Source organism: Pagrus major, chromosome 2 (assembly GCF_040436345.1).
Source record: "Pagrus major chromosome 2, Pma_NU_1.0".
Taxonomy (NCBI): Eukaryota; Metazoa; Chordata; class Actinopteri; order Spariformes; family Sparidae; genus Pagrus; species Pagrus major.
In genome coordinates this window covers 29,305,298-29,317,930 of record NC_133216.1, presented here as the reverse complement: position 1 = coordinate 29,317,930, position 12,633 = coordinate 29,305,298, and the positions used below count along the sequence as shown (strand labels likewise).

General features: G+C 40.0%; 1 protein-coding gene across 1 annotated transcript in view; it reads left to right on the top strand.

Annotated features, from left to right (window-relative positions):
• The first annotated feature begins 5,798 nt into the window (after positions 1-5,798).
• Positions 5,799-12,633, top strand: part of smtnl (smoothelin, like) — a 33,710-nt gene continuing 26,875 nt past the window's right edge. Inside the window, exon 1 of the mRNA XM_073492331.1 lies at positions 5,799-6,482. Coding sequence (XP_073348432.1) covers positions 5,799-6,482 — 684 coding nt within the window. The remainder of the gene's footprint in view (positions 6,483-12,633) is intronic.

The window sequence follows — 12,633 nt, the reverse complement described above, 5'->3', positions numbered from 1 at the left end:
ATTGTTTAATAAGCTCAGTCAGGTTATTTAAGATGCCAAGTCTACTTACAGACAAATGACACATTTGGAAACATGAAACTTTCTGTTTTCCCTAAATGTGTCACCCTTCTGTAGTACTGCTATCTCAAAACATAATTTGGATTTGGATCCGACTTGTTCTAGCACGTCAAGATGGTCGATCAGATTGGGATTTGGGGAATTTGGAGGTCCGGTCCGGCCTTGGGCTTTTTGTTGTGTTCCTCAGATTGGTTTTTGTGGTGTGGCAAGGTGCCACTACTGGTGGGGCCACTGCCATGAGGGGATGTACTTGGGCCACAACCATGTTTAGTACTTGTTGTGGCATGGAATTAGTGGTGGGACAAAATATCGATTGTCCTGGTGTGGTCACATTTCCAAGCTGGTTTTTGGGCGATTTAAATAACTGATATTTTCTGCTCAGTCTGCTTCTGTAGAAACAAAAGTGATGAAATAGCAATGGCTTTCTTAACATCTTACTTTTTTATTTTTTGCAGAAGTTTTGCCCTCGACAACAGTGATATATTTTATCCATAAGTGTGCTATATATCACAAGCCCCAAATGTCTACCAGCCTGCTACATGACCTAATCCACACTTAATCAGTTGAGGCAGACACCCTGCACAGAGGAAGAAGTATGTCTGCAAATGTCTCTGCAGTATGAACAAATACATTAACTGGCTGAAGACCAGATGCGAAGAAAATCGTTTTTGACCTCTTCTCCTCAATAACGCAGGACGTTTACAAGCTCAGCTCTGCAGTAAGGGAACCAGCTTCACGGAAGGAAAAACATATTCAGTCATTATCAAAACAATGAAAAACTCAACCAGGATATGGGAGACAGAGAGAGAGATCACCATTCTGATTCATAAGGGGTCGTACTACATTACCTGCTGACTCATTGTTACTGGAAAGCAGTGGTCCTCAAAGTGGGGTCCAGGGACCCACAAGGCTTTTCAGGGTGCCTTTGGGAAAATGAGGAAACCAGCTTATTTACTTTCACAGCAAAGATGAATAGAATAAGCCAGATAAGATTCAGTCAGAAATGGTTGTTAAGAAATTTACTGTCCTAGTTTCTGAGCATCCTCTGTATGGAAGATATTTTAGGCCATTATTAAAATTCAAAGTTCAAATAGAAAACTAAAATTAAAACAAATAAAATATAAAAAGTTAATTAAAAAAGATAAATTATTTTACTACACAACTAGAAATAATCAGGTCATAAATCAACTTAAATCAAAACAAATAAATTGAGTGAAACTCAAAATGAGGAACAGCTAAGTTTAAATGAAAATGAAAAAGTAAGGGGGAAATAATCAGTACATCTCGACAATGCATATTTTTGAGGCTACAGTTGTCATGACAATGAGGAAAATCAATTAAAAAGAAAGCTAGATTATTATTATTATTATTATTATTATTATTAGTTTGCATTCAGTGCATTTAATGCTTTCTAATGATATGACACAGAATAGTAACCACATAATAAGAATATAAATAAATAAATAAATGATAAAAAAAATGGATAACATGATAATAATTATTTACAAAATTATTATTACAAAACAGATTAATCATCAACATTCGGTGAAGACAAAAGAAGGTAAGGCACCTGCATAATGAAGAGGGGGTTGCTGGCCCCAAATAGCTTGAGAACCACTGGTCTAAATCAACTCCTGAGACAAAATATCTGGCTTTTTACCCGCTCATTGCTGCCCTGTGTTTTGTAGTTAGTGATGCTAGCTTTGTCTGTCTGTCCTATGGTGCAGGTTTTCTAGTGAAAACAGCTGCCTGCTATAAACAGGACTCATGAGAGCAGTGAGAGTAAACCCATACAGCCTCAACATGGGGTGTAAAAATCAAAGCAACAAGCTGTAAAACAGGGAAGAAATGCTTTCTAGAGCTGAGGCGAACTGCAGAGTTGGGTGTTTGTCATTATGAGCAGTGTTCATTTTGGCAGTTTCATTGTTTTAGGCAACTCAAAATGTTTTAGTCCGGTTTTAGTTTAGAAAAGTTAAGTCATTACATTTTACTCAACTTTTAGTCAAAATGGTTTCTCTCTTTAAACTTTTCAATTAGGCTTAGACACATGGAAGAACAGGCCTTAAAAGGCAACATATGTTTCACTTGAATGACAGAAAAATATGTGATAAAGAATCTTACTTGTCAGACCAGAAGTTTTACTTTAACCTGCATTATATTTTCCTTGCTGAATATAAAGCAGGTTCATAGATCTAATATTTTTTTCCACCACTGACATTTTAGTTCCATCTCATCTTGTCAACGAAAACATAACATACATTTTGACTTAGCTTTTTTTTATTGAAGATCTATTTTTTAGCTTGTCAACATCTCATCTCATCTCGCCCGGCGACAGCAGACAGCCGGCCTGTCAGCTCTACCTATCAGTGAACCCGACCGGAGCAGCGAGACCGAAGAAGACTGAGGTCGATGTGTTTGATCGATGATAACATGGCTCGGAAAGAACAGAAGGAAAAAACTGTTGCGAGGAAACTCAGAAGTACTGTGGGGTAACGCAAAAATGATTGCAAGGGAACGAAAAACATATAGTGAGTTAATGCAAAAGTAGTCCTTAAAAAAGCTTTTTTGCCACTGTTGGCCTGATACTGGTGTATAGGTGAGATATGAACAAAAACCACTTAACAGCGATTTTGTGTTCATGGGGACATTAAAGCTCATCTTTCAGGAATGGAAAACAGTGTCAATAGAGGAAAATATTTATTCACTGATTTATTAGAAGTAATGTGGACATAAACCAAGATAAATCTCAGATGACCAATAAAGCTGACACCCATAACCTCTGCCCTCTGCGGTGGTTTGTTGTAGTCTGTGTCTTGTACTGCCCCCAGCAGACTCCTAACAACCCTAAGGGAGTAAGTATGCGTAAGAGACGGCAAGAGAGACGGTGAGACAATCTTCCAGTAAATCACCTCACCAAACCCCCTCCTCATCTCCCAACACTCCCTGTGGCACCTCTGACTCTCACACAATCCTCCACACACACACACACACATACACACAAACTCACAGACACACACACACACACGCACGCACGCACACACAGTTGACAGTAAGCAGGAGGGTGGAATGTCGAAGTCATACACACAATTGCTATCTGGAGTTAAATGTTTGCTCTGTTGGGGTCCAGTTACAAGGGGGAGGGTAGTGGTCCTCAGCAGCCAAGTTGTCCGTCTGTCTGTCTGTCTGGTTGGGTCATGATACACTCAACTACAACAGAATAGAAAATAACAGAAACATGTAAAGAGTACATCTAGTGGAAGATAAACCGGCCTAAATGGGTGATATATTTGTGCTATACATGTATAATAAGTAGTATCAAATAAAGATATAACCTATGTTGTTTTCAACACTGTATCACTGTGTATAAAATGCAGATTGTCAGCTTTCCCCTCTATACCTGTTACATTCTTATCTTGACAAAATACCATTAGAACAAGGGGATGGAAAGATAATCATACTGTATAGGGAGAGAGAATTAAAGATAGAGACAGAGATCGGGGGAATATAAGTGTAAGTGTGTATTGGGACTGACCATGCAAATAAAGCTGAAGTAGAAATTGAGACCTTAATTATATCTATCACTGCAAACGAAATCAGATTTTACCTTTTTTAAGGTAAAAAAAGTTTTTTTCAGTTCCTTCAGCGTGTTATTTTGTATCGTGTGCATGTACAAACTCTTGTATATTCACAGTAGAAGTGAAACTATCTGGTAGTTGAAAACACAACAGAGAAGACAGGAGACACGGTGAGCAATGCTGGCTCAGGCCTGTGTGAGCCAATGTGAGACCAATCAGAGCAGACTGGGTATTTGGAAAGGGGGCCGTTAAAGAGACAAGAGCTAAGACAGAGCGTTTCAGACAGAGGGGGAATACAATGCTGCTGCACTGGACAGTATGAGGAACTCAAAATAAAATTATGGACCTTAAAATGAGACATCATAGTGTGTTTTAGATTGTGACCTCCAGGGACAACATTTAACTTTGGTTAAGATGAAATTGTACATGGTCTGTTGTCAAAAATTAAAATACAATTAATAAATGAATCTCAGATGTCATACTTGATTTTTTGTTCTTAAAGTTTCTGATATTAAATGTACTTCATCAAAAGTACAGTTAAATGTAAATTATACTTGTAAATATATATTGTATATTTATGGGTTAATAAATTATTGACTTGGCCGATCATCAGATCCAATATTCAGCATTTTTGTGATTATCGGAATCAGTGGGTTTTTTTGTTTTTGTTTTATCTAATTGCCCATAAGAGAAGTTAAGATTAGCTATACTGATGCAAAGTGACGTGTTATCAAATAAATGTACTGAAGTGGAAGTATAAAGTAGCAGAAAATGGAAATACTCAAGTACAATTACCTCAAAATTGTACTTAAGGTAAAGTACTTGGGTATATGTACTTGGTAACAGTGCATCACTGACCATATCATAGAAGATTTCCAAGTGACACAGTCAAATTTACAGACACAAGATGTTTTACGAGGTATCCGTGGCAACAGTACTGATGCTTCATTTATGATAGAAATAACTGCCATTGTTGACACAGTTGCCATCAATACTTACTTCATTAGACAAAAAGAATAATGTCTATCAGTGATTACTTGTGCTTTCCTCCATGTTATGCCGGGATGATAAACTCACACACACAAGTCATGCAACACTGCAAATAAGCCTCTCTGTGACTAGCTGTGTAATTCTTTCAATTAAAAAAGTGAAAAGAACAGATGAGAGAGAAAAAGCTAAATGTAGCACTGAGCAGGGAAAGTCATTACAAAAAGGAGAGGAGGAGTAAAAACTAAGAGAGAGGAGTCCTCCTTCCGACAGTTTGCACAGTGCAAGCATATAAAAGCAAACGGGCCCGCCTCCCTCCCCCCCTCACATTTACTACTCTTTTCATGTTGTTTCTTCCCTCCACCACCACCACCACCACCAACCTCCTCCTTTATCCCTCCCTCTCTCCTCCCTCCTCCTCCAGGCTTAAAGAGAGGAGTGATCAACCTGAGAGTTTAAACAAACCAGAGAGCCGGCAGAGCGCACACACTTGCACGGACACACTCACAAGCTGTTGAGCGCTGAGGAAACTCTACTGAGCTGCACCAGAGAGCCGAGCTGAGGTAGGTTTGTTGTAGCTGTGAGTGAAGATGACCTCATTGCTGTGTTTTATGACTGTTATGAAACCTAGCTGGCCCAGAGACATTTGAGCTTTCTGCCTGTCATTCTGACTCCTTTAAAACAGAATCTTGTGTTCAGTTCAATGCAGGAAAGTCAGTCAGAGCAGTTGTTTGGATCAAGTTTGTCATGTTTTGGATTCTTTTTGGCCGATTCTGAATTATTTAGTACAAGCCTTAATTTCACAGTTTCTTGAATAATTTGAAATGTAGCTGTATGTTTGCACAGGATGTCACATTCTTTCCCAGCTAAGCACAGTATCACAAGCTAAAGGTCAACTCGTGTCCCTTCCCCTTTCAGACAAAAGAAATTAGTACCTGAAGAAGTACCTGAAAAGCAGAGCTTATTGAAGGAGAAGCAACCCAGGACGTCCCAGGAAGAATCTGAAAGAGTGGGGATAAAACAGACCAGACCTTTGCCTTCTCCACAAACTTTCACCTCCTAACCCTTGTCCATCAGCCCCCCGTCCAGCCCAACCCTCAGCACTCTGACTTAAGCTATTCTCCAGCGGCCAGAGGATCTCGATCTCAGACTCAACTGATTTCACAACTGTTTTCCACGATGGAAGCCCCTACCTTGGCTGAGATGGGAGACTTGTGTCACCCCCGGTCTCCCTCTCCAGAAGGGGAGACAGTGTGTGCAGCTCTAGCCCGTTATGAGAAGACTCTCAGGGATGCCATTAGGGAGATCCACATGGATGTCAGCACTTTTAAGCTGGGCATGGAAAGACGTCTGGAGGAGACAGCTAACCTGAGTGGGCCTCTTGGACGAGCTGTGGCTCAGCTCCAGCAGGAGAACCGACAGCTCAAGAGTCAGCTGGAGGTTCTCACCCGACAGGTAGAGCTCCTGAGTGGGATGACGTGTGACAGGAGCACCTTGCTCAACTACAGCCACAATCACAGTCAGAATCACAAGAATCACCTCAGTGACATTCAGAAGAACCATCAGGAGATTAAAGAGGTGGTCTACGGAAAGGGTCAGGCTCAGGCTCAGGCTCAGGCTAACACTCAGAGCCAGGCTCACCTCCATATCCAGTCCTGCAGCCTGGGGAGCCAGGCTCAGACCTACAGCAGTCAGTCCAGTCCTGCGTCCCCACCTGCCCCCTTCTCATCCTCCCCCACTTCCAGCAGTCCACCTGTGGGTGCCAGAGTTTCCTCCATGATGACTGGCCCAGTGTCAGGCAGCAGCCCCTCCACCGCCCGCTTCTCCAGCCGAGCCACATTTGCTGTGTCCAGCAAGACAAATGTGAGTACTGAATGAATACTGAATGATGAAAAGTCTTTTCTATGAAGGTCATGTCTATAATGTATTATAAGCACTTTCATAGGAAATTATAATGCATTTAAAAGGCTCAATAAAACTAAATGTTTGTAATCAGGCATGGCAACATATACTAAGGTTTATAAAGTATTATAAGTGGTGGACATAATATATCATAAGTTTAGCAGCCATAATGCTTCATACCTCCATGCCAAAGTGGCAACAGTGTTTGAAGAAGAATCTGAGTCCTGGGTTACACAGCACATTATATCTACTATAACTAAAGACAGAGACAGAATTGATCTAACATATCATTATAGATTATAAATGATTAGTTTTTGAAATATAATGATAAGGGCTGTCAAAGTTAACTTGATAATAACGCATGAATGCAAATTCCTCTTAGCGCCGTTAATTTTTTTGACACACGGTTAATGCACGCACGTTATGACCCTCGGCCCACCCCGTAGTTTGGGAAATCAGGGAGCGATGCAGCAGTAACTTTGTGGATGACAAGCAGAGACAAACCTCCTTGAGCAGAAATGGATAAAGAAAAGGGCCTTTTTAATGTCAAGTTCAGCTTCACAGCCCTGCCAGATGGTTCTCTCCACAAGAACAAAGTTATTTACATTTACTGTCGATGTGAACTGAGTTACCACTGGAGTACGTCCAGTCTCAAATACCACTTGCTGGCCAAGCACACAGCTGATGCAGAGAGCCCTCCTCCCCCCTCGCCAAAGGCAGACCACGCTGCAAACAGCAGGCAAATTTTCAACAGCGATAGCTAAATGGGTGGCTACAGCTTGCAGGCCTATTAACATTGTTCAGTTAACTTTTACAAAGTATAAAGTTGGACACTACTTTGTGTTACTATTAATAAGAAACTCCATTCAGGTCAGTGTGTCCATCTGTTGTTGCTTGTTGGACTTGAGTTTGCCATGTTATTCTTTCAGCATATTTTTTGAGCATGCAGTACCTTTGAGGTTATTCAGGAGAATATTCTGGACAGTCTTTGTCATCGTGTTGGATTGTTGCAATAATAATATTCATATATTTGCATAAAGCAAGTATATTTGTTCACTCCCATGTTAATAAGAGTATTAAAAACTTGAAAAATATCCCTTTAAGGTTCATTTAGAACAGATAAAAAATGTGCGACTAATTTGCGCTTAATCGCGTTTTAACTATGGACAATCATCGACTAAATATTTTAATCGATTGACAGCCCTAATAATAATGTCTTATAAGCATCGATAATACACAATAGCATGACTTTGTGAGCTAAAGTGGCAGCACTGTATTAGCAATTGAACAACATTTAAAAGGAGAACTTGTGAAGAGTTTTGTTATTTAACCTGAACTGATGCAGTGAGTAGCTTCTCATTTCTTAAACAACCATGTCAGAAGATATTTCCTGTGGTCATGGAAAAGATGTTACTAATTATTGGCCTGCATCAAGCAAAGAAAACAACTAAGGAGGTTCCTGAAACTACTAAAATTGGGTTAAGAACTGTCCAAAGCATTATTAAACCCTGTTAGGATAGTGGTGAACCATCATCCCCAAGGAAGAAATGTAGTCGGAAATAAATCTAGAATGATCGTGATTGGAGATCACTTAAACATTTGGTTAAATGAAAGAGTAAAAAATCAACAGTAGAACTCACAACTATGTTTAATAGTGAAAGTAAGTCATTTCCACACACACACACACAATGCAAAGAGAACTCAAGGGATTGGGACTAAACAGCGGTTTAGCCTTAAGAAAACCACTTATCAGTGAGGCTAATCACACAAAAAGGTTTCAATTTGCTAGGGAGCATAAAGATTGGACCCTGGGGCAATGGAAAGAGGCCATGTGGTCTGATGAGTCCAGATTTACCCTGTTCCAGAGTGATGGGCCCATCAGGGTGAGAAGAGAGGCGGATGAAGTGATGCACCCATCATGCCTAGTGCCTATGGTACAAGCCTGTGGGGGCAGTGTTATGATCTGGGGTTGATTCAGTTGGTCAGGTCTAGGTTCAGTAATGTTGTGTGCCCAAAAATGAGGTCAGCTGACTACCTGAATATACTGAATGACCAGGTTTTTCCATCAGTGGATTTTTCTTTCCTGATGGCACGGGCATATTCCAAGATGACAATGCCACGATTCATCATGCTCAAACTGTGAAAGAGTGGTTCAGGGAGCATGAGACATCATTTTCACACATGGATTGGCCACCACAGAGTCCAGACCTTAACCCCATAACCTTAACCTTAACCTCATCTTTGGGATGTGCTGGTGAAGACTTTATGCAGCGGCCATGCTCTCTCATCATCAATACAAGATCTTGGCAAAAATCAATGTAACTCTGGACGGAAATAAATGTTGGGACATTGCATAAGCTTATCAAAATGATGCCACAGCGAATATGTGCTGTATTCAAAAATTAAGGCTATCAAACGAAATATTAGTGTGGGGTGTTTTTTGGCCGGGCAGTGTTTGTTGCGCTGGTTAAACCAAGAGGGCACTGAAAGTCTGTATTGATATCGGCAGGAGTAGAACAAGTTAGCTATTAGCAGCCAGTGGGCTGCAGAGTCCAGCATGTGTATGGCTGTGGCATTATAGCAGTGCATAGAGAAACTGTCTTGTGTGTTTTTCTGCTTGGCTCTTCTAATCGGGCCTTATAGAGGTCAATGATCAAACATTTTACAGTGTATATTGGCCATAAAGGATCGGTGCCCGATCAGTCAGAGCACTTACCCTTAGTAAATACCCCACATTTTAATCATTTATATGTCTCAAAAAGAGGTTAAATGAGACTACAGAGGTTATCAGGGACGTTTAACATCATTATGCCGAAAATGGAGACTTATTCTAAGTTAACGCGATAACTCACTCACTCACTCTACTCACAAGTATGTCTTTACGGGTGGACTTTAGTGGACTTACTTTCCAACTTGTAAATTGATCAATTTTTAGTATGCACTATGGTAGATGTATATAATATATACATATATATGGTGGTGACACTGAAGTCATGCGACTGCAACGGAGTTCGCTTATAGCCTTATGTTAGCTTTTTACTTCTGTTCCTTAAAAATCATCTGTGAAGATTATCTTTGCCACAAAGCTTATTTTCTGTGATAATCCAAAATCAAACTCAAAATTCCAAAGTCTTTTTGTCAAGGGAGCCAGGGCGATGCTAACTTAGCTTCATTTTGTTAGCCTACAAAAATACGTCATCTCTGCAGCACTCTATTTCGTACTATTTCAATCATTGAGACCCTACTTTTAGCTGACTGTTTAAGCTGTTTACCTTCAGCTATCTATTTCAACTATTCATCCATAACATTTAGCTAACCTTTTCACATATAGTACCCTCATAAACACAAGTACCCCCTGGTTGGAAATCACTGATTTAAATGTCGATAACTGGCTAGATCTAAAGTCTGAAGGAAGGTCATCTAAGACAATTGGTAGTTTGTTGCACACAGCTCTTGACATATTTTTACTGACCCACCACTTCACACTCCACTGCCAGATACTAAACTTTATAACATGGATGCAAGTTTAATTTGCAGTAGGAGAACAGTTCAGTAACTGCATTGTATATGTATCTAGATGAGGAAAGTGCTGCTGTGGTAAAGAGGCAGACATTATACATCGGTGTAAGCAATAAAACAGTATAAAATTTCAATGCATGGAAATTAGATGTAATGTAACTTTTAATCTAAAACAATAACTCATTATTGAAATGTATTTAATTTTAAAATAAAGTATTATTGCATTATTTAGGTTGATTTATTGCAATTATAACTTCATTATGTGGACATTTCAATTGGGAAAAGCTTTTGTGTTAGTGCCTTGTAGTTCAACTCACTACCATTTTTATTTAAGAAGCTATTTAAGCTAATTTAAATTAGTTATTGAATCAATCTTTTACCTTTTTGATATATTCAAATATGTGATCTGGGTTAGGGATCTGTAAAGTAGGTCTACCGATAATCTTTCTCATGCTACTCTAGCCTGATAAAGTATCAAACCACGTGTTATAATGTACCAGAATACATGATATGACAAATGCACTTTATACAAATACACAAAAATTCTACGGAAGAACAACTAAGCTTCTGATAAAATTGTCCTACCCACATTTTGAGTGCTTCCTACACCATGCATATGACGCACTGGCTGTGTCACTGCCATTGCACAATAGTCCTCAACCGCGATGCTTAAGGACTTATGAAATAAAGTAACATGAGTTGAGCAGGCTCCTGGGAGCTGCGGTTAATGTGGTTTTCAGACCTGAGTCAAATATGTCAAATCAGCACTGTGAAATGTAGATGAGTAATTATCCCTTTGTCCTGTACAGACCTCCTCGGTCCAGTTTTGGGTAATTTTATGTTTTCACTTCACCTGAATGATTACATGGTTTTGAAAAAGAGACGTCCAACCACTGGTCTTGTGAAACTCTAAACTCCACTGAATACATTTAGAACTGATGAGTCAAGCCAAAATCAAGCCTGTTTTCTCAGTGTATCAAAACTGGTTTTGTGGTGTCTTGTGTCTGTGTCTCATTTACATCATAGTTAATCACTTCATTGATGGTGACCAGGTGTCAGTGTTTTAGTGCTCAGTGTTTTCTGAGTTATTATCAGTTGTATATTTTTAGTGTCTCCTTGGGATGCTGCACATGGAAGTGTGTCCTCCAGAGTTGGCTTAATTCATCTCGGAGTCCCTCACAGTAATTATTCCTGTTTGATCCCGGATTGTTGCATAGTTGAATTTGTTTCCTCCTCGGCCTCTTCTTGCCTCTGTGTTAAGTGTAGCAAAATGGTGAGGACCCAATCGCAAGACACTCAGGAGGCACGCAGGGTAAAGAACAAAAAGCAAGCTTTTAATAACAAAAGCTGTAAACCAAGATCTGAAAAAATGCAAAATACAAAAATACAAAGCCAGAACACAAAAGCTAAACAAACTTCAAACCAAGAAAAGCAAAGTACAAATCAAAAGGCAAAGTACAAAGCAGGAACAACACGAGGAATAAAAGCCAGAACCAAACCATGGGAGAAGGGACACCAAGGCATGGGAACAGTGGAACAGAACTAATAGGACACAGGTGAACACAGAAATAGGGTGGGAAATCACACAAAGGGAGGAAATGAAAAGCACAACATGGCACATGAGGGCAGAACTTCAAAATAAAACAGGAAACAAGGACAACTCAAACTATGACACTGATGAAACCAAAAACAGAAATCTCCTGGCTTCTGTCCATCCTGTGGTTGCTGCATCACTTTGCCAATAGATGATGAGTATGTATTTTGCCTGGCCTTCTCCGGGTCAGAGATTTATGGGGGGTTTTTTCAGAGCAATGGCAAGAATGAAGGCAAATCCAACCAATCTCTTTATTAATTGCAAGGTCTTTTAGCATTTTTTTCCCCCAGAAATTTCTTAGAGCATTCTTGCAACACAATCCATGCTTCCATTGGCTGGGATATGTTTCACTATTTGCACAAAAGTAAAAATACACGAGCTTCATTGGGAGACACTTTGGATATAACACCTTGTGGACATTGACTCCTTAAGTTACATATTGCAGGAACATGTGATAGTGGGGCGGAGTGACTGAGATCAGATGTCAAACTGTACTTTTTAACGTTACCACAGTGGGTGAGGTGAATGGCAGGAGGAGGTGCACAGAGGATGTTAATCACTTCCAGGGCGCTCTGTCCTGCTCTGGAAAGTATGACATTTATGAGGCCAGTACTGAGACTCTCTTTTTTATTTGGAGCAGTGGTGGTCCTCAGTGAGGCTCACTATTTTGTCTTGCCTGTAAAGCCACAGCTGACACAAAGCTGGGATACATTTCACCTACACATACTGCTATCCCCGCACACATCCTTTATGCACACTGAGTGTGCATATAATGGAGCGCAACAGGCAGGAGGTTGAAATGGCAATGATATGACACAGTTTTGGAATTGATTTTCCAAAGTGATACAGGTTACTACTGACAACATCAGCTCCTTATGTATTTTATTTGTTTATTTTACAGAGACAGTGCACAGCCTCGTAGCTGTACCAGAGTTAGCTAAAAGCTGATTTACATCTGCAGTCCCTGGGCAAGAGAAAACGTCCCTGTTGAGAAAATAA